We start from the raw sequence: 23,047 nt of genomic DNA on the forward strand, positions 1-23,047 counted from the left end.
AGCTTGTATAGTGCCCCAGTATAGCTTGTATAGTGCCCCATATAGCTAGCATAGTGCCCCATATAGCTAGCATAGTGCCCCATATAGCTAGCATAGTGCCCCAGTATGGGTGGGTGGGTGGGTAGGTGCTGTCCCTCCCCGCTCCCCCCGCGGCCGCCGCTGCTATTACCTTAGGCGGCGCCGCTTCCTCTATCCCCGCCCTCCTCCGGTAACTCATTCACAGCAGCGCGCCTCTCGCTGCTGTGATGACGAGGAAACCATAGAGAGCGGCTTCCTGTAGCGGCGATGCCGTTACTATGGGAACCGCTCTCTATGGTTTCCTGCGTCGTCACAGCAGCGGGGGGCGCGCTGCTGTGAATGAGTTACCGGAGGAGGACGGGGATAGAGGAAGCGGCGCCGCCTAAGGTAATAGCAGCGGTGGCCGCGGGGGGAGCGGGGAGGGACAGCACCTATCCACCCACTTACCCACCCATGACTCGCAAGCAAGCCGACCCCCAACTTTTGGCCCACTTTTGGGGGGTCAAGAATTCGGCTTGCTTGCGAGTATATACGGTATTCTTTGCTCCTGTCGAAGATTGAAGTCAACTCACGGATTTAAGTAATGTGATACAATATGTTGGTTATGTGAAGATGTGGGCAAGTTGCTCAGTTATGTTCTATATTGTTTACTCGTTAATATTTGCTAAGCTGAATTGTACGTGCCAGTTATGGGGTCGGGTAGACGAAGTTAGTAACATGGGGAAAGAAGAGAAGTCATGTACTATGGGAGAGTAATAAGGGAAAGCAGGGGAAGGATATAGGGTTGGGAAATGGGTGGTCATCTTTTCGGTCTGTAGAAACACCTTACAGAGGTTTAAATTTATGCTAACATGAGCTGTGGCCTGAGGTTAAAGTTACAAGGCTACGTGGTTTAAAATAAAGTAATTTTGTGGAATGTTAAGGAGTTACAATCCCCTAATAAAAGAACGAGAATATTAAAACACCTTTGAAAATTGCACCTACTGTATGTAACAGATCGCGGAAAAGCCGCCGCGTGTACTGGCAGCAAGGCGGCTGATTCCACCTCCAGCGCGGCGGTTTGCACGCAGCAGCGTGCGTCTGGTGTGGCTGGGTCAGTTAGTTCACACAGGTTGAGGAATACGAGCGCTGAGAGGCAGAACCTTTATGACAAGCGAGAAGGGATCAGCTGACCAGGTTGGTCAGCTGACCTCAGAGCAAGTGACTATTGGTTGATCGGTGATGGGTGGCGCCGGGGAGCGCCGCTCTATATATAGTCACTGCTGGTCAGTCTCAAGTTGTCTGCCGTTGCGAACACTTACGTGAAAGCACTCAGACCATAGTCAGATCCCATAGTGTGTTAGAACCAGGAGGACCTGGGAATTCACACTGAGCCAGATTACTTCTGTGTTATACTTCAGACTAGTTCCAGGGTGTCAAGACCACGGACCTCACACCCAAGACTAGGGATTCTGTGTTATCATTGTGTTATACTTCAGACTAGTTCCAGGGTGTCAAGGCCACGGACCTCACACCCAAAACTAGGGATACTGTGTACCATCATATTATACTTCAGACTAGTTCCAGGGTGTTTAGACCACGGACCTCACACCCAAGACTAGGCATTGTTTGATATCTGTTATGACCTATTGCATTCCTGACTATCCCTCTGCTTTCTGATTCGGTACGTATGCATATCTGATTACATGTTGCCAACCCTGCTTGCCCTTGGTTACCGAATCAGCTTTCTGTCTCTGTACCTTATCTGTCCGTGTGTTGCCGACCTGGCTTGCCCGACCTTGAGAGCTATGCCTCTCCATTGAGAGATTAGTCTCTAGACCTGCTTGTGACGCCCACCTTCCAGGTGTCACTCAGGCACAGGTCCTTCCTGCTATCCAGCCTGGGGCTCCACCCCTTTGGATCTCTCAGGCTGCTGGAAGGTTTTTGCACTTCCCAGAGGGAGGTATTTCCCATACTGCCAAGGACCACCTGCTCCTCGGGTGGTCCCACTCAAAGTCCTTACTGTTGCACCAAACACTCACACTATATAGGTGTCCAGAGGTTAGTTATACTTGGATTATTAGTGATTCTGCAGATCATCAATAGTCAGGTATATATCTGTATTCTTGGTGATACTGCAGATCACCAATAATCAGATTCTCTCTGTGTGCTGACACCGATCATTACACTGTAGATATGTTTACTACAAGACACTCACTTGGACCAAAATAATTTTAAGTTTATGAAAAAAGTAAGTTCCGGGTAGGGGCCGTTTGCAGCACTCCAGCAGTGCAAAAGAAGGCAGGAGTGTTAACCATTATAGGCAAGCATGTACTGTACCACACCAGGTGGTTGCTGCCGAACAAGATGACAGGGGCCTATGTCTGTGCTTAAGGCTGCAGCTCTTAGGTGAAGTGAGTTTATAATGTTTACGCACCCAATGGGGAGAACAAGCCTTTTTCATAAATTATATTTAATTAGGTTGTGGCTAAGCAAGAAGATGTAACAGTCTTGGGGGGAAACATAAATTCAGTAGTGGAGACAGAAGTCCTATAGTAAAATACGTTAGAGCTAGTGACATGATATTAAAACATTCATTGGGCATGGGAGGAATGGTGGACACATGGAAATACTTGCATCCCTTGGATAGGGAATACACTAATTATTCTCTGAAAAATAAGACATTTTCAGGAATAGATTACCTCTTAATCACAAAGACCATAGCAAGTAGACTGATGCATGTTACCATTGAAGACGTGGTCATATCTGATCATTCTCCAGTTGCAATAGATTTAAGTGACAAAGCAGCGAGGGGACATATTGTGGAGGTTTCCTGTTACATTATGTGGAGATGAGGATTTTGAATCTAGCCTGGAATCATGGTGGCAAGTGTCACAGGGCCCCTAGTGACCGGACCTCAAAATGTCTTCCAATCGGTTTCAGCACACAGACCATGCAAGCTGTGGTCGCAATCGGTGCGCAGAAACCACTTTTTGGCAGCAGACCGACTAGAAGGGAGCCTGTGAGTTATGGTAATTACAAATTACACACTATTTCAGGGTATAACTGCCACCACCTCTGTTACCATGGGACAGAGGAACCCACTGACTGGCTGAGTCTAGACCTGCAAATAAAAACGATTAAACACACTCTATTCTGTCTAGCTAGCAACAATAATAGCGCATCTTCAGAAACCAGGGTTCAGTTTGTGCGGCTGAATAATAGGGTAGCTGAACAAATAAAAGACGTTTACCGTCGTTTATTAAATATGCAATATGAATAATTAATATATACAGAAAATCGTTAAAATCAACAATTATATAGACAAATGATAACACAATATATAAAATAAAAGGTAGAAAATATTTAGGTTCATGGAAATATGTCCTTCTGGGAAAACTCATAAAGTTCTTGGTTTCAGTTCAGTTCAGTTCAGGAGCAAAGTTCAGACAAGATGGCCACAACTGTTCCTCAGAGTGGCAGCATGCTCCCATGAAGGTGGAATTTGGAGGAATGAGGGAGGAGTCCCTCGCAAACACTTTTGACTGATCCCCATCTTTGGGTGGAGGCTTAGGTTCAGCCCAGGGGCTGGAAAGGTGCGGTTAACTCCCTGGGTGGGTGCCTGGTGAGCACCAAATATGACATTTTCCATATCTCGGCTTACGCTACCCGCACACACTTATCGGCCACAGATTCATGTTCCTCAGAATATGACAGTTCATATGACATCAAACTCGGGCGCGTTTGCATGCCTGGTTATGAAATAGCAGAATACCTCGGGTTCTGGGTATGTCAGTGGCCTCAATTTAATATCAAAATATTCACCAGATCCGGACCAGCAGAATGAGATAACTTCCATACCTCTCATATGAACGGTATTCCTTAACCATTTGAGCCGCGCTGACGTGACCTTCACGTCAGCAGCGGCGGGTGCTTTAGCCGCAGGGACGCATCAGTAACGTCCCTGGACTTCCCGGCTGTGTGAACGCGATCGGGAGCGCGCATGCGCGCGATCGCTACGAGTCTGGAGGCAGCGGGGATTGGCTGCAGGGGACTGAAGTCCCCTGAGCCAATCCATCATTGTGCAGCAAGAATGATCGCTGTTTTTGATCAAAAACAGCGATCATTCTGATCAGTAAACAGACAGGCAGCGTGAACGCGATCGGGAGCGCGCATGCGCGCGATCGCTATGAGTCTGGAGGCAGCGGGGATTGGCTGCAATGAGGCTAGTGGCAGTGGTCAGGGGTCAGCCAGGAGGAGGCCAAGGGTAAGCCAATTACCACCAGAGATGATTAACGCCCAGTGGTCGCCTCCATGTATGGTGCTGCCAGACATCCCTGCTTTCACAGCAGCAAGCGGTATTTTAGTGCCCACCGAAAATCTGCAGCCTGCTGACTTTTTTGCTCTTTTTATAGATGAGAGCATTTTACAGCATATTGTGCAGCAATCTAACCTATATGCTACACAGTATATCTCTGACAATCCTACCACTCGTTTTGCTGCGAGATGGACCCCCACGAATGTGCCTGAGCTGAAGGTATTCATTGGCCTGACGTTAAACATGGGCCTAGAAAAAAAACCTCAGCTTTGTGACTATTGGGCAAGAAACCCCATCATCTGCATGCCCGTTTACGCAGCAACTATGAAGAGGGAACGCTATGAAATGCTGATGAAATGTTTGCATTTCAATGACAACACACAACATCTGTCCAGGGACGATCCAGCGCATGACCGCCTTTTCAAATTGAGGCCTCTTTTATCCCATTTAAGTGATAAATTCAAAGAGGTTTACATGCCTGGAAAGAATATAGTGGTAGATGAGTCCCTTATGTCATTTCATGGCAGGCTTGGCTTCAGGCAATATATCCCCAGCAAACGTGCCCGGTATGGGATTAAGTTTTATAAACTGTGTGAAAGAGGTACAGGCTACACATTTGACTTAAGGGTTTATGAAGGCAAGGACTCTCATCTGGAAGTTGCTGGGAGCCCACTGTACATGTGTAGTACTGGCAAAATTGTGATTGACTTGATAAGTCCCCTGCTGAATAAAGGGTTCCATTTGTACATTGACAATTTTTATGTCAGTGTCCCGCTGTTTAAATTTTTATATGCAGCACAAACCGTAGCCTGTGGAACCGCAAGGCCAAATCGCCAAGGTCTGCCCCCGGAGGTCGTCAACAAAAAATTGAAAAAGGGAGAGGTGTGTAGTCTCCGCAGCAATGAGCTCCTTGCTCTAAAGTTTAGGGACAAGAGGGATGTGTTGATGCTGACAACCATCCACAATGAGGCTACCACGACAGCACTGTCACGGAGAGAGGAGATCCAGAAGCCCGTGGCTATTGTGGAATACACCAAAAATATGGGAGGTGTTGATTTGGCAGACAAAATGTTGGCTTTATACCAAATGCAGAGGAAGCGAAAGGCATGGTACAAGAAGGTGGCAATGTACCTGTTCCAGATAGCCATGCATAACTCTTGTGGTTTACAAAAAATCTGGCAATAAAGCCTCATATCTAAAATTTCAACGAGCTGTGATAGCATCCCTAATTTATGAATCAGGATATACATCTCAGCGCACAGGCCAACAGGATTCGGAAGAGGTAATGCGACTTCGCGACAAACATTTTATTGCCCCACTGCCCCCAAATCCTGGAAAACAGTACCCCAAAAAAGGTGCAGAGTGTGCGCAAGACACCAAATAAGGAGAGACTCACGATATTACTGCCCAACATGCCCATCACGACCAGGACTGTGCCTTATTGGGTGTTTTGAGGCCTACCATTCAGTGCTGAACTATTAGACTTTTTTTTTATTTTTTTTATTTTATTTTTATTTTTTTATTATAATTATTACTTATTATCCCTGACATCTCCTAAATATTTGCAAAGAAGAACAGAACCTGAGAGAACATACAAACTCCTTGCAAATAATTTATTTGCAATAACTGAACCATTGCCCTAACATTGCAAAGCAAGACTACTAGTTTCTTAGCCTCTTTCTGCCGACCATAATCTGGACTTCTGACCTTGGCTGATTATTTTCCTTGGCTACCACTGGCTACCACTACCTCCTGCGACTGGCTTTTGGATCGACTCCACTACTCCTCTACTACTGAATTTGCTGCATGTCAGACCTCCGAGGGTGAGTCCCAATATGTTTGTCATGCTTGTTATAGGGAAATGACATAGGCCTTGCTGTAATCATCCTTTGGTGAAAGCTGAGAGAATGAACTTCACTCAGAGTGGGCCTAATGCTAACAGCAAATACATGCCCTCAGTATATTTTGCAGAATTGCTCATTAAAAACAAATGCACACCTTAGAGCTAACAATCTACTACAGGCCCAACTAGTTTTGAAATTAGCCATATGTGGCACCATTTTAACCATGAGTATCACGTTAATATATTTTTGGGGCGATATAAAGCTTAGGCCTATGTCATATAAAAATATATTTAGTAACAAAGTCAATCTAACATTTTGCAAAATGTGATTTTTAATTTAATGGTCAAGTTTGGGAAAATGTTAGGAATACTACACGAGTCGGCAGCTTACAAAACACCCATATTTGAATAGCCCTGGTTGTTAGCTTTCCACAATGGTGACATGTGTGGCCTTTTTCTCATGTACTGACTCTTCTGGGGCTATGGAAAGAAAGTATGGCGCTATAACAATTCTTGCAAAAAATGAACTGCAAAAACGCCATTGATGCACCTTGAGAATAATTGCCTGCTGTGCATCCAGATTGTTTTCAAATAATGCATATGTGGTCTCATTTTTATCATAACGAGTTGTCGAATACATTTTGATGTGTCTTATAGCTTGAACCCATGTTACATAGAAAATAGGTAGGGACATACTCAATGCATCAAGAAAAATAATGTAATTTTCAATATTATGATCAAATGTGGGAAAGTTTCAGCAAAACTACACGAGTCGGCAGCTTACAAAACACCCATATTTGAATAGCCCTGGTTGTTAGCTTTCCACAATGGTGACGTGTGGCCTTTTTCTCATGTACTGACTCTTCTGGAGCTATGGAAATAAAGTATGGCGCTAAAATATTTTGTGGAAAAATTGCCCTGTACAAAGCCACAAGGACACTTCGTCGTTAATGGCATGCTAGATGCCCAGATAGTTATCAGATGACACATATGGGGTATCCTTTTAAGCATGACAAGTTGTAGAATAGATTTTAGGGTTTTTTTGGGTTGAGGCATGTGTCTTGTGAATTACTTTTAGTCACATTCTGAGCCAAAAGCAATATTTTTTTTATTTTCGTATGTTCGGTACTAAAGTATAAAGCTTGTAAAAATAAGGCAAAGTTACAGAATCTAAAACAGACTACATAAATAGTTACCTTAGGGTCTCAGCTTTTTAAATATGTATGCCATGAAGGTATATTACTGTTATATTTGCATATAAAGTCTTGCAGTTATTGCAAGGAAACAATGAGAGAACAAAAAACACAATGTAGAAAAAATACACCCTTACTTCCAAATAATATATTATACTCATACATTGCACTAGGGACATAATGTAAATGTTGAGTTTACCAGGACAAATGGGCAAATAAAATGTGTGTGTTTTATGTACGGTATCATTATTTATTTTCAAACCATAGTGGTTGGAAATGATGAAATAGCGTATTTTTTCATTTTTTTCCTATTTTTTCCCTTTAAAATGCATAAAGAATAACATCATTACAAAAAAAAAAAATATCAACCACAAAAAGCCTAATTGGTGGCGAAAAAAACAAGGTAGAGATTATTTTGTTATGATAAGTAGTGATAAAGTTATTAGGGACTGAATAGGAGGAGCGCTGAAATGTGAACATTCTCCTCGTGCATAAGGTGAAAACAGCCTGCGGGCTGAAATGGTTAAACAGGCAAAAAAATCAAACTCCATGTATTTCTAAGCTGTCTGTACATGGCTCTGGTAAGTCTGAGGGAAGGCAGCTTTTGACTCGGCCTTCTGCTGGGGGTTTCCCACCTATTCCTGTGTATGCTGTAGTTCACAGGTAACTGTGATGAGGTTTAATTACCTGGTCAGAGTTGTGACGGGTACGTGTGAACTGTCTCCTTTTGGTCCAGTTAATTAAGACCAACATGCCTTCTCTGCTCAGCAAACATACTTCATGAAAGGAAAAATTGTCATTATGATCGCTGCAATGACTGCGCACATCTAGCCGGGAAGCTATCAGAAAATCGACTGTGCGAATCTTCCCGATTCGCCTGCGTTGCTCACGGCTGTTCCGTGACATCAAGAGTTTGTATTTGACACTAACCAGCATAATAGTGATCCAGTGTTATTTTGGGAGTCAGCAAAAGCATTTTTTTAGGGGTAGAATTATTGCTTTCACAACAGTAAATGATCAGTATGATAATATAGTGGAATACGCAAGAGCAGCATACAGAAATATAGAGAGAGCTCATCAGAAATAACCAGAAAAATTGGATTCAAGAGAAATTGAAGGTAGACCTATGGTTAAAGGGAACCTAAACTGAGAGGGATATGGAGGTTTCCTTTTAAACAATACTAGTTGCTTCAGTCTTGCTGATCTCTTTGGCTGCAGTAGTGGCAGAATCACACACCTGAAACAAGCATGCAGCTAATCCAGTCTGACTTCTGTCAGAGCACCTGCTCTGCATGCTTGTTGAGGGGCGGATGCTAAAAGTATTAGAGACACAGGATCAGTAAGAGAGTTAGGCAACTGGTATTATTTTAAAAAGAAAAATCCATATCCTTCTCACTTTAGGTTCCCTTTAAAAACAAAAGATGCTCTAAACAACTTTTTAGGGACTTACTATTCTATAAGCAAGGGAAAAAAGCAGACAGGTTGGTAGCCAAGTCAATTAATGCATAAAATACCAAATGTATCCACTTAAAAGATGAGAAAAGTGCACTGTTAAAGTGAATCTTTACCGTTTAAAAAAAAAAAAAAGTCAGATACTCACCTAAGGAGAGGCAAGGCTCGGTCCTAATGAGCCTTCCCTCTCCTCTCCCGGTGCCCGGACCCACGCAGAATCCCCCGTGGCAGTATTTGACCAGTTCGGTCAAATACTGCCACTTCCGCAGCCGAAGGGATGTTTCGGAAGCCTGCGGGAGCACTCGGGCTCCCGAGGACGGGGCCGTTCCATAGTACGCATGCGCGAGTGCCCTCTATGACGCACTCGCGCGTACGTAGTATGAAGCTGGCCGTCTTCGGAAGCCCGAGTGCTCCCGAAGACCTCCGAAGTCCCTGCGGCGGCGGACGCGAACGGGGGAGCCAGCGCAGCACCGAGGGCACCGGGAGAGGAGAGGGAAGGCTCATTAGGACCAAGCCTTCCCTCTCCTTACGTGAGTGTCTGACTTTTTTATTTTTATAGCGGTACCCATTGGCTTTAACACACCCTGGGAAAGTAGTGGATATATTTGCTGATTTCTTTCAAAAGGTCTTGCAAAGCAGTCTGGAAATTTGTAGTTTTCTAAAATCCCTTAAATTACCAACCCTAATGATGGATGAAAAAAATGTGTTGAATGATGAAATCCACAAGAATAAGGTAAGGGGCACAATCAAAATATCAAAAATATGAAGTCACTGGGGCGAGATGGTTTATCTAAAACAGTGATGGCTAACCTTGGCACTCCAGCTGTGGTGGAACTACAAGTCCCATGAGGCATTGCAATACTATGACAGCTCTAAGCATAACTCGTGGAGGCAGAGGCATGATGAGATTTGTAATTTTGTCACAGCTGGAGTGCCAAGGTTAGCCGTCACTGATCTACAGAATTCTATAAAATCCTCCAACAAAATATTGTGAAAACGCTAACTATCATGTATAACACAATTCTAATAGAGAAAATAGCTCATCAAACTGGGAGATTGGTGTATATTTAACTGATTCCAAAAGATGGGCAGGACCCACTGGAGAAAGGCTCATATAGGCCAATTTCATTTATTAACTAGGTTGTAAAAATATTATCAAAAATACTAGCAGATAGATGGGCAAACAGATTGTCATTGGATGCTAAAAATGGCCTTTGACAACGTGGCATGGGGCCCTTTGTTGCTGGTACAGCGGTGGCTACTAATCAGCGGCTATTGCTGGTTGCACAGTAGCAGTTGCTAAGCAGTTGCTAATGCAGGCATAGTGATAGCTGCTAATCAGTTGGTGCTGCTAGCTAGTACATTGGTTGCAGATAACCAGTGGCTGCTGCTGGTACAGTGGTGACTGCTAATTACTGAATGTTACTGTTGCTGAGGATGCCATCTGTGTAGCTCTCCATGCTGCCCTCTCACACCTGGAAAAGCCAAACTTCTATGTTAGGATGCTCTTTGTTGACTACAGCTCAGCATTTAACACCATTGTACCTAGCCAGCTGACCAACAAACTCCATGCACTAGGTCTTGCTCCCTCCATATGTACTTGGTTATTGGACTTCCTTACTAATCGCCCTCAAACTGTCAGACTAGGAAAACAGACATCCTCCACCCTTACCCTGAGCACTGGCGTGCCACAGGACTGTGTATTAAGCCCTCTCCTCTATGCACTTTTCACCCATGACTGCCAGCCTATCCATATCTCAAACATAATTGTTAAGTTTGCAGATGATACGACTGTCTTTGGGCTTATATCAGACAATGAGGAAGCTGCATACAGAGAAGAAGTTAGGAACCTGACTGCATGGTGCGACATTAACAACCTGTTATTAAATACAAAGAAGACCAAAGAAATTATTCTGGACTTTAGGACCATGAAAAAGACCACTCACCTACCGCTAATGATCAATGCAGAGGCTGTGGAGAGAGTTTCCAGCTTCAAATTTTTACCATCGCAGAGAACCTGTCCTGGGCTGACAATGCTTTAGCTCTAACTGGCAAAGCACAACAACGCCTCTACTTTCTGAGAAAACTAAGGAGTGCTAACCTCCCACAGAAGCTGCTGGTTAATTTCTACAGATGCACTATAGAAAGCGTTCTGACCAATTGCATGACGGCCTGGTACAACAGCTGCACGAAGGCTACTAGAGAAGCCCTGCAGCGAGTTGTTAAAACAGCAGAAGCCATTATTAACACTGAACTACCATCACTGGAACTTTTGTATAATACTCGCAGCGTGAGAAGGGCCAAAAACATTATCAAGGACAACACTTACCCTGGAAATGCCCTGTTTGAGCTTCTTCCATCAGGTAAACTTTTAGATCAATCCGCACACACACAAACAGACTGAAAAACAGCTTTTTCCCATCCGCCATAAACTTGACGAACTCTGAATCCTCTCTGAAATAATTAACACTGTGTACAAATTGTTTAAATATCAGTAATACCTGGCATACTTGTATCATTTCTTCTCTTCCTTGTTACTATCACTATGTTTCCTATATGCACCATGGGGTTGTCATGAAAAGTAATAAAGTGAATTGAATTGCTGGCATAGTGGTGGCTGATTCTAGAACAGTGATGACTGCGGCTGTAGTGGGTCCCTTACTCCTTCCCCCACCATGTCTGTAGTTATGCTTCTCCTCCATCTCACCAGGCATTGCAGACATCAACAGTTGTAATAGCTAAAAGTAACAGAATATTGACACTATAGCAAAATGGAGCAACAGTGGTCCTTTAATTCATATAATGCAGGTGTCACTTACAACAAATGCAGCATAGATAAACAGGCAAAAGTGGATGGTGAGTGCAAAGAGGCAGCCTGACAGCCCTTTCTCACCCTGTGGCGCTTCTGGAAGCACACCACAGTGCAAAAGACCATCAGACTTTCTCTCTGCACCCATCATCTACTTTTGCTATTATGTCTATGCTACCCATGTTGTAATTGACACATGCATTGTATGAATAAAAGAAGCACTGTTGCTCCTTTTTGCAGCAGTGTCAAGATTCTTTTACTCCTATTCAAGCCACTATTTCCTGTCTCTGAGCAGACTGCAAGGAGTATACTGTCACTCGCTACCACCAAGATGGTCTGCCTTAATTGGTAGTTTGGACTGCTTTTTCCTACTGCACATCAACAGATGATGCAGCTGGTCAGTCACATCACTTGGTCGCCAAGAAGTTGTCTCTCTTCCCCTCTGCCTTCCTCTCTGCTCTCCTGTAGTGGTTGCTATGTAGGGGCCTCGATCTAGTTTTAATTGCAGCTGGACGTTCCTGAAAAGCAAGTAGCATGCACGGCAGTAAGTTGCCAATCTCCGTCATCCAAAGTCATTGCTCTGCCTCCCCATCTGCTCTCTGTAGTGCCATATTTGCTAAAGATCTACATAAAATGACTGCCAGTGCACACACTGTAAAAATGGCAGTGAATGTAGCAAATACTAGATTACATGTGTGTGTGTGTGTGTGGGCGGGGGGAGTTGGTAAGGCAATAATAATGACTTTGGGTGAGGGAGATCAGCGACTTCCTGGAGAGCAAGTAATATGTTGCAAGTGTGCCACAAGCAATTAAAACTAGAAAGAGTTTTGGGGACCACAAGAATAGGCTAAGCGGGTCACAAATGGGCCATGGGTCGGCTTTTGGACTCCCCTGTTCTTGGTCTTTGGCACTCCTTGGGCAGATTTCAGAGCTACTCGCATCCCCAAGTAGTTCTTAAAGGGGCACTATGGTGAAATATTGTAAAATGTAAAATATGTAAAAACATAAACAAATAAGAAGTACATTTTTTCCAGAGTAAAATGAGCCATAAATTACTTTTCTCCTATGTTGCTGTCACTTACAGTAGGTAGTAGAAATCTGACAGAAGCGACAGGTTTTGAACTAGTCCATCTCTTCATGGGGGGATTCTCAGGAATTTATTTATTTTCAAAGCACTAAGTGAATGGCAGTTGCTCTGTCCAACTGCCAAAAAACTATGTAGCGAGCATGGAGGCTGGCCAGCATCATTGTTTAAATACCTTTTTAGGGAATATCTTAAAATAAAGAATAAAAGCCATAGTACCCCTTTAAGATGAGCTCATCCATGCTGGGCAGCACAGATGTGCTCATATTTGGAGCTACTCAGAGTTGTGAGTAATTATGAAGTCTGCCCATGAGTGCTGAAGAGCTATTCACCCTAGCAGGTCAAATAGCTTCAACCAGGGAGGGTTCAGTAATGATAGGATGGGCCAAGGAAGGGGAAGGTTCTACAGTATCCAGAGCCCTCCCTCTATATAGGTATGTATTAAACCTAATGTGCATATGTACAAGGAACTCTGATTGGATGTTTGCCATGTTGCCATGCAACAGAAAAAAAACTCACTATGAGGCAGGAAGCAAATACAGTATATCCAGGCAGCCTCTGCAGTGGGTTTTCCTCTTTTTGCCACAGACACATAGCTTGTGATGCACAGCTGGGAGGGAAGCTAAGAATAGATTATTCAACACACGGTTTTTGAAGACCTTGTCACCTGTGAAGTTGGACTTATCTGTGGTACAGAGCTAATAGTGTATTTCTAGAATGGTGTCTTTCAGGTAAAGATGCATAGCAAACATCAAGAAAATAATATATTCTCATTATCACTGTCTTTTAAAAACCTCTATGTACTTTATTAATGGGGTTTACAGAAAGCAACTTCCTTTGATGGTTATCCTTTAAGCCACTAAATGGCCACAGTACCATATTAATAAGGAGGCAAGAAATGTGCCCCGACACAGAAGGATAAGGCTATTAGCGCCCCTAACCCATTTACACCTTGGAAAAGAAATTGTTGATAAAAGAGCAGGAAATTTTTTTTTTTGTTGATGTTCCATGTAGTATTCCCATTCAGGTTGAGGGTTCCAGTTACTGTATTTGAAGTTAGCAAGAGCCTTAGCTTTAATCCGCAATGGTTTCTCATTCTAAATTAATTGAATTTAGAGGTCTTTGTTTAATAAACCACTTATTTTTGTAGTGCTTGGAAAGTGGGGGAGCACATGGATGATGATCAAAATTCTTTGGCCCATATACAAATAACTTTTCTCTTCAGTTTTCTCCTGCGTGATATTTTCAAATGTGTCAATAAATTATATAAGTAAGCAAAAAAATGCTCAAAATAATTTTGATGTTACTTTTTCAACTACTTTTTGGTACTTTTTCAATTGTAGAATGATGAAAAGTTATTTGAAATAGAAAAAAATGAAAATTATCTTCTAGGAGAAAACTCAGGAGAAAAATTTAATTGAATATGAGCCCTAGAGAGAATTATTTTGATGCAAAACTAATGCTTCAGAGAAATGGTCTCAAGGCCTTCCTATTTGACACATCAGTCCTTGTCAAAATAGCAGGGAACATTTAGACCTAGACTAAGCCCACAGACTTGTCGCATTGGGCTAATAATGTTTGAGAGTACAGAGTTTTTTAATTGAATCTCATAAAAAAGAAAGAAAACTCGATAGGTAGACTGACTACACTAGATATGATTTTTCTGTTTTCTATGTTATACTGTAACTATAGAACTGCTGTGTTGAGAAATATAGTACATGGTTGACAGTTATCTCTAATTCTTCTTTTAGGAAAGTAAGGATTTCCTTTACCAGTTTTCTGAAGATGTTAAAAAGCAAACATTTGGTGCGGCTACACCAAGATATGATTTTATGAAATATTTAAGGTACATGTATGACAGCTACTCAGTTTTGAATGCTCGTGAATACTCAAATGGGGATTTGGGGGTATTGCTTTTATGAATACACAAACACAAAGCTTTTTTTGTTGTTGTTTCCTAGCTGGATTATGCATTCATACAGACACTTACTTTTCTTCTTTAAATATACAGCGATACTAAACGTGTTAAATATTTATTGCATACTAAATAATTGACTATATGTAATGTTTATCATTCCTTTGCCATAGGGAGGGTATAGAAAATATTCTACCTGCTGAGGCACACATGATAGCTGAGAATTGTCTCCATATATCAATCACTAACACCAGGAGCAGAGAAAACTGTCTGGTTTCAACTTTTGCTTCTCGAGAAGAGCTTATTCAGGTAACAGGTTTGTTGCCATTGAATGTGGCAGTTGTACATTTTTTGTGTTATGGTAAATAAAGTGCAGTACATGTATTCTAGCCAAGAGATATTTATAGAACTGATAACTGAATTATTTATAGCATATGTACAGTATATTTTTGCGAGACATACAATTGTTGCGCAACTTATAACTTGTCATATCTGGAGAGTGCTCTGTGAGGCTTTGCAAAGCTAAATACTTTATTCACCTTGGATTTCAGAACAGAAAACTTATTTTATAAGGCAATTCTCAAATGAATGTGCTTGAAATGTTAATACTCATTCTATAAAACAATGAATGTTAGAACAAATAGTCATAATGGAGGAAAATTACTAGAGCAAGAATAGAGTAAAAAGATAATTAGTTGAGTGCAGTAGTAAGGAACTGAAGGCTGCTTAGTGTTTCACAATCTGGTTTATGTTCATATTGGCGACCCCTGAAGTCTGTCCATAATCTGCATAGGACAACCATCAGAAGAAACTATAATTTTACAACTCACATTTAGTTCTAGTAACTTCTAGCAAGTAACAATACAAAGGTTTTCATACAGTTTTGTGTGTGTGTGTGTGTGTGTGTGTATATAGCCTGTGCGAAGATTCCACATGTGCCTGATCATAGAGCCCTGTTTTCAATGTGGACATTTCTATGGAGGACTGTACCATGCACAGATAGGGGTGCATTCCCAACTCCTCCACATTACAGAAGAAGTCCTTCCAAGCTGTAACCCTCTGACTTAGATTACTTCAGAATCACTGGAAGCAAATATGCAGGATACAGAGTTCAAAGCTGCTGATATGCAGTGTGTAATAAATAATTAGCTCAGAACGCTGTGTGCTCCAATTTTCTGTCTTTGCTTCTGCTACTGATGTCAGTCAGAAGATTACAGTGAGGGAGGACTAATTCTATAGGGTGGATGTATAGTAATCAGGAATAGCAAGAACATTTGTTATTTTCCCTTTATCAGCTTACAGTTTAGATGCAGAATCTCTTTGCTGTGCATAAAGAGTAGTCAGTCCAGAAATACAGGAGTAAATACTAAAGTACCATTCCTGCTTCAATATTCACTGGCTCCTGCTGACATCGTACAGTCCTGCAATCCAACGCTGACTGAGAAAGCAGTGCTCTGACACGTGATTTTTTTTGTTCATACAGGTTGTGATTAGATCCTAAAGAAAGCCTTCTCTGGTCACTTCTCAACAGTTAGTTTACAGAATTGTATGGTCTTTTTGATAGTTGTACTTTAACCTGAGTCTAGCTATTTCATTCCTACTGCTGCTGGTTAACACCACCCTATTCCATACAGATGGAATCTCCTCTCTGGCTAGGACTCTACTCAGGTATCGGGTCCTCAAACAATAATGCTGGTAGCCTAATACTTTACACATGCATTTTTGGATGTCACTCGCTCAGCAAAATGTTACAAATGAACCTTCTGTACTGTATAAAGCTTCTTACAGAAAGCATCAGGATGGCCCCTATAAAGGGTGAGTTATATAGACTTATTCTGTGGTGTCTCAGGACCTTTTTTCACAAAATCTTTGTTTGGCTGCTGTAATACTGGGCATAACTATCTATATTGCTTCTTGGGTAATTTGCAGAAAATTGGCAAAGTGTAACGATCGGTGTCAGCACACAGAGAGTATAAGATTATTGGTGATCTGCAGTATCACCAATAATACAAGTACAGCTAACCTCTGGACACCAAATAAAGTGTGTTTGGGTGCAACCGTAACTTTAATAGTTTGAAGAAACCTCACCAGAGGGGCTGGTGAGGTACTATCAGTACACGCAGCGTGCACTAGCGTACAAGTTCCAGCAATCTGGAGAACAATACTGAAGTGGCTGAATCTCCCGGGGAGCGGGTGATTCAGAATATACTGCTGGCAAATGAACACCCAAAGGGCGGGTGAGTCAAACTGTACTGTACCCTAAGCGATACAGTAATACTAAAATGACAGATACCTAGTGAGCAGGTAATTAAGGCTGAACTATAGCCTAGCAGAGTTGCTTAACCAGCGGAGCTGGCGCAGTACACACCTCACCAGTGGCGAGGGCCCACTGGCGAGTAGAATGGTCAGGCAGGCAAGGGTCGGTAACAGAGAGGTACGTATCGGTACAAAATCGGGAGACGAGAGTAAACGGTAATCAGACAGAGGTTTAGCAACAGGTAGACAGATGGGCGAAAGTACAGGATCAGAATGCAGGATAAGAGTCAGAGGTAATAGCTAAGAGTCATACACAGGAGATCAATACAGTAGTAATATCCTAGTCTGGGTGTGAAATCCGTGGCATCAACACCCAGGAACTAGTCTACAAGTAACAATAGCAATACAGCAATATCCTAGACTAGGTGTAAAATCCTTAGTATCAACACCAGGGAACTAGCCTAAGGTCTGCGCGCTAACACGCAAGTATTCACGACAACAGACACTCTTACAATGAAGCCCGGAGGCTTATGAAGCAGAGGAGACCCCACTGGCATGCCCCTAGAATCAGCCAATCCCGGGCGCCGTGGGACTCCTCTGACGTCAGCCGACCAGCCGGTCAGCTGACGCCTCTCCTCCCAGAATAAAGGTCCTGTCTGTGCGCACGCCTGCGCAAGACAGCGACCCTGTGTGCAGCAGAAAGCCCCATCCTCTGCGTCCTACACGCCGAGAAGACGGGCAGGAGCACCAAGACGGCGGCAGCGGCGGAAGCGTTTGCCGCAGCCGACGTCCCCCAGGTCCCCTCCGTGGAGGCAGCTGCAGCGGCGGCACCGCTCGCCGCTGCTGCTATTACACAAAGCTGCAAAATGAGCCTTCAGATAAACCTGCTGCCAAAGCTGATAGGTAAGTGCGTACATTGTAGGAGTTAAAAATAAATCATAGAGATTAGGATTAAGGAGGTTTAGGAGGACTCATAGACCCATATGCAATTAATTCCTGAGTTTTCTAGGTATTTTCACACCTTGGCCCATATGCAATTAATTTTTTTCACCTGAGATATCTCCTAGGAGATCATTTTCATATTCTTTTTAAACTAAATTTTCAGCATTTCACAATTGAAAAAGTACCCAAAAGTTGGTTAAAAAGTACTATCAATTTTTTTTGAGTATTCTCTTGTGTGCTGGTGGCTTAAACAGCATTTTATGACAAGTTGTGAAAATATCACCCAGGAGAAAACTCAGGAGAAAAAGTGATTTGCATATGGGCCCTTGGCTCACATGCAATTCGTTTTTTTCTCCTGTGTTTTCTCCTGGGTGATCATTTTTCATCTTCTATTTAGAATAACTTTCCAGAACGTTGCAGTTGAAAAAGTACCAAAAGTAGGTGAGAAAGTACTGTATGTACTCGTAAGTATGTACAAGTAAGTATTGTTTTGCTTGCAGGTAATTTAAAAGGCATTTTATTGTCAAGTTTGAAAATATCACTTAGGAGAAAACTCAGGAGAAAAAGCTAATTGCATATGGACCCTTATCAATAAAATGCCCTTTAAACCACCAGGAAGCAAGAAAATACTCCAAATAATTTTGATGGTCTTTTTTTACCTACTTTTTGGTACTTTTAATTGTGAATTGCTTAAAGGGGAACTTCAGCCTAAACAAACATACTGCCATTAAGTTACATTAGTTATGTTAATGAGAATAGATAGGTAATATAATCTCTTACCCACCCTGTTTTAAAAGAACCGGCAAATGTTTGTGATTCATGGGGGCTGCCATCTTTGTCATGGGAGAAGCCATCGTTTTGGTTGAAAGGAGGTGACAGGGAGCATGAGACACAGTTCCAACTGTCCTGTGTACGGATAACCCCTCCCAGCTGCACACACTAGGCTTCAAATGTCCAATTCAAAATGTAAAAAAAAAAAATTACACCAAAACAGCAGAACAAGAACATCAGAAATCCCATCATGCTTTGCACAGAATCAGGGGAAAAATGCCCGGGCAGTTTTCTTCTGTGCAGCTAAAAATGTGGCTTGTATAAGAGAAACAAAGTTATGATGCTTTGAAACTGTTAAAGAAACACTAGGTCTTTTCAGTGCTGCTGAGTCGATTTTTAGTCTGGAGGTTCACTTTAAATGTTATTGTAAAGAGAAGATGAAAACTTATCTCCTAGGAAAAAACTTGAACATTGGCTCGACCATTGGCCAATATGAAATTAACTTTTTCTCCTGAGTTCTCCTAGGAGATAATTCTAATCTCTTTAAAAGAACTTTTCAGCATTTTAAAATTGAAAAAGTACCCACAAGTTTGTAAAAATGTACTATTAAAATTATTAAGTATTTTCTTGTTTGATGGAGTCTGAATGGAGTTTTATGACAAGGTAAGAAAATATCACTTAGGAGAAAACTCAGGAGAAAAAGTGAATTTCATATGGGCCATTGTTTCTTGACTTAGGGTAGACTTAGGCCAGGGTCTTTAGTTGGGGTTCGGAAAAAGTTTATAAATAAGATAGAGTTAACATTAGATCAGGGGATAGATTAGTATTTAATGAATGATATAAAGTAAGGCTGCAGATGGGGAAACATGTTAGAAATAGGCATCAGGGTTTAGAAGATAATAAAATTATACGTTAGGTTATGATCATAATTATTAGTGGTAGTGTCATGGATGAGGTTTCATTCTGAGTTAGGTGGTTCATAGGGGTAAGGTTAGGGGTAGAGTACATAGATGAGGCTGGGAAGAATCAGGACCCCTAAAACCAAGTACTGTATTTGTAAAAATGTCTCCTGATTCTCACCACCTAAATAATGCAGCACCCAGTTTATAAATAATGTAACCATACCTATTTGATAATCAGGGATGCAAAGGGGAAATTCTACCTCCACTCCAGCAGGTGAAATCAGCAATAACATTTACTGGAAATGTCCATGCCAATAAAAGTCAATATGTTTAGTGTAATCCATGGCCTTAATCATGGATAGAAACAGTGTAGTACATTGACATAAAATGTAGCGGAAAGGCCTGCCACACATATCACAGTGAATAAATGGTTGAATCTAATCATACAACAGCTCTTATTGCTATCTGAGAAGCCAACACTAGTGGAGGTGAGAACGAAACTTTACCTAACAGAGAGTCAGTAAGAGAAAGACAAAAGTGCATGGAGTGTAATATTGGTGCTATATGCGAAGGTCCCTGTGTCCTGGTCCCCTGTTTGAATATGAGCAAGGAACTCTGTCTGCAAGGATTTCATATGTTCTCCCTGTGTTAGTGTGGATTTCCTCCAGGCACTCTAATTTTCTCCCACATCCTCAAATCATAATTGAAGTAAGTTCTCTCAAAATTTGCCTTGGACTGTAATGGACATATGACTATGTTAAGGATTAGATAGATAGTGGCATATACACTGTATACTCTATAGTGCTGTGGAAGATGTCAGTGCTTTTTTTAAATACTAAATCAATAATAAAACTAAAGATCATGTACAGTACTTCTCCTGGACACATAACTTTCCCTGTAGATTTCCCCCTCTGATGCCACAGAGAATTCTTTCCAATCCATGACATTTGAATAAATCCATTTTGCCTCCACTTATTAGTGGAAACGGTTTAGACTAATATTCACTGTCTGCTTTCAAAGTTTATCTGTTCATGCACACAGGGCCCATTTTTCAGTTACCAATTAATTATGATATGGAGAGATAGAGATTTGATTCTCTGACTATTTGCACACTGGCATATATTTTAATTTTATAGCATTTGTATTTTCCTACTTTGCGGTCAGTAGTGTGCCTTTCTGTGATGGAAATATTACGGTATATCTGAATGGATTCCTCTGGGTGTTCACAATAGATACCTGTTGCTGGTGGAAGTAGCTACTTTTAGTTTCTTTTTTATGTTGTTGTGTTACACTGTGTTTCTAGCCATGATTAAGGTTGTGGTTTAGGCTGAAGCATACTTGCATTTTACGTTATGCTGATTTCCAATAAAAGTGAGTACTGATTTTGCCTGCTGGTGTGGATGCAGTTTTCCCTTTGTATTGTGTTGCAAGCTTGCACTGCCTTTTCCAGATACATGCTCAATAGCAAGGTTTAGTAGAATCAGTTTCTCTATTTGCATTGGGGAATCCAGGAATACCATCCGGAATTATAGAGTCCAACTGACTTTGTATAATAAATGGGTAAGTACACAGTTACATTTTCAGACAGGAAGAGGCAGGTAAGTTGAGATGTTCCCTCCTTTCACCCGCTTATACTCTCCTCTTCACCACCCCCTGCCACTCCCCTTAAGAGGAGGGCGTGGGAGGGCGATAGGAGGGAACATGCAGCAAAATTGCCTCTTCCTGTCTGAAAATTCAAAGTTAGTCTCAAGTCAAAAATTTAAAGAAGCGATTATGGAAACCAGGAGGAACAGCGCACAGAGGTATGTGGATCTAGCATGAACTTGCCTTTGTACTTACCTTAGGGAATTTTGCCTTGGGTCACGTATAAATTGAGCCAATGTTGTTCTATCTTTTTACATGGATTTTATAAGGTCAATCCCTTTGTTGCAGTAGTAACACACTTCTCACATATGGGTTTGAGGAATTGGGGTGGGGAAGCTTCATGTTTGCTCTGCAGTCACATGACAAGTGGTGAGGAGAGACAAGAGTTTACCCCAGGGCTGGGCAAACTTTAAGCGGCCTGGGCTGCAAGTTGTGGACCGCAATCCTTAAATTCCGACCCCCTCCCTCCCTGCAGAGTTATGAGCGAGTAGCGGGGGGATTTTAAGCTCACCTCGTTCACCATTTCCCGTGTCGCGTCTCCTTGGCAACCGTACACATGACGTTGGGATGTGCCAGTGTATTACATGCTGGCTGCAAGCGTGTACTAGGCTGGCATGTCCCGATGTCCCGTCATGTGGCACCCTGTTGTTATGGAGACACGACACTTGAATCAGTAAATGAGGTAAGTTTCAATTCCCCCGCGTCTGCTTTCAACTCTGCAGGGAGGGAGGAGGAAAGGGGAGGAACCTATAGGCAGGCCAGAGTAACAACGCACCTAGCTGGCGGGCTGTAGTTTGCCCAGTGCTGGTTTAACCAGACAGATGAAAGTAAGTTTACGCAGAAAAAATATATCGTGTTGCAGATAAATATACATGGCAGTTCGTTTGTGTATGACTCTTGTACAGTATATTACTGGAAGAGCTTTTTTTTTTAAAACTGTGTTTTAGAAGTTATTTGGCTGATTGTGAAAGGGAAGTAGAGTGGGCTTTGTTTTCTAATATCTCTTTGATATGCTACTTGTAGTGGCTCCTGGGCCTTCATTATCAAAAATATCGCTCATTGTGATTACAGAATTTGGATCTATAGTAAGTCCTTTAGAATAGGTGACTTTGTGGAGACACTCCTATAACCCGTTTTGAATTATCCCTTTGCCAGTTGAATTTTAAAACCTTATTATAAGCAGCAAATGATCGTTTCTACAGTAGAGTGGGTTTTTGTAATTTTCTGCGTAATGGGAATAAGTAGAAGGCAATAGGGTTCAGCAGCTGTAGTCATAAAAGAAATGCAGTCTTGCTCTTAACTATGTGGTTATGTACAGTATGCTCCAAGTAATTTATTCGCACTTGGACTTTTTAATGTCTCCCTAATTGGAAATCTTGGAAAAGGCACTCCTTTTTTTCATCCACATTGACCTTACCATTGTAATTGTTTAAACCTTAACTTTCATTCTATGAACTTGTTCTTCATTGTTCAAAAAGCTCAATTTACTTTTTATTTTCCTGTGACCAGAATGATGCAGAATTAATTTTTTCCTATGTCCTTACTCCCTTTTATAGTGTGTAACAGCACTCCCCAATGTGTTGTAATGCTTTATACTCCGTAATATGCATCAAGTACCTGTTGACGTTCATTAGGTCACTACACATTAAATACCAGTACACCATAATTCTGCACATTTCTCAGATACAACTTAAAGCAAACTCATCGCTTTCATTACAGGTTTGCATTAAAATGTGTTAATTTATAACAATAATTGCTAACAGTATTTTATTTGATTTATCCATTTTATTTTGCTAGAAAACAGTTTGTTTCATTAGAAAATAAGCCCCCAGAGCCTCCATCAGGTGACATTACCTAGGCAAGGATATTCAATGCCTGCCTAGATTTTCCTGAAAAAGTTGCAGATATGAGGGGCCCAGCT

The 23,047-nt window shown here is 41.8% G+C and overlaps 1 protein-coding gene across 9 annotated transcripts in view; it reads left to right on the top strand.

Moving 5' to 3' along the window:
* Positions 1 to 23,047, top strand: part of PNPLA4 (patatin like phospholipase domain containing 4) — a 110,209-nt gene that overhangs the window by 36,809 nt on the left and 50,353 nt on the right. For 7 of the 9 annotated variants that reach the window (XR_011025901.1, XR_011025902.1, XM_068265616.1 and 4 more), the window contains 2 exons: positions 14,448 to 14,542; positions 14,785 to 14,920. Coding sequence is in view for 7 of the 9 variants with exons in the window: in XM_068265616.1 (XP_068121717.1) it covers positions 14,448 to 14,542; positions 14,785 to 14,920 (231 nt within the window). In the remaining 2 variants the exon portion in view is untranslated. Of the gene's footprint in view, positions 1 to 10,293; positions 11,167 to 13,304; positions 13,428 to 14,447; positions 14,543 to 14,784; positions 14,921 to 23,047 lie in introns of those variants that run through there. The other 2 variants (XM_068265617.1, XM_068265619.1) reach the window with 2 other exon arrangements.

The sequence above is a fragment of the Hyperolius riggenbachi genome, chromosome 2 (assembly GCF_040937935.1).
Source record: "Hyperolius riggenbachi isolate aHypRig1 chromosome 2, aHypRig1.pri, whole genome shotgun sequence".
NCBI classification, from domain to species: domain Eukaryota; kingdom Metazoa; phylum Chordata; class Amphibia; order Anura; family Hyperoliidae; genus Hyperolius; species Hyperolius riggenbachi.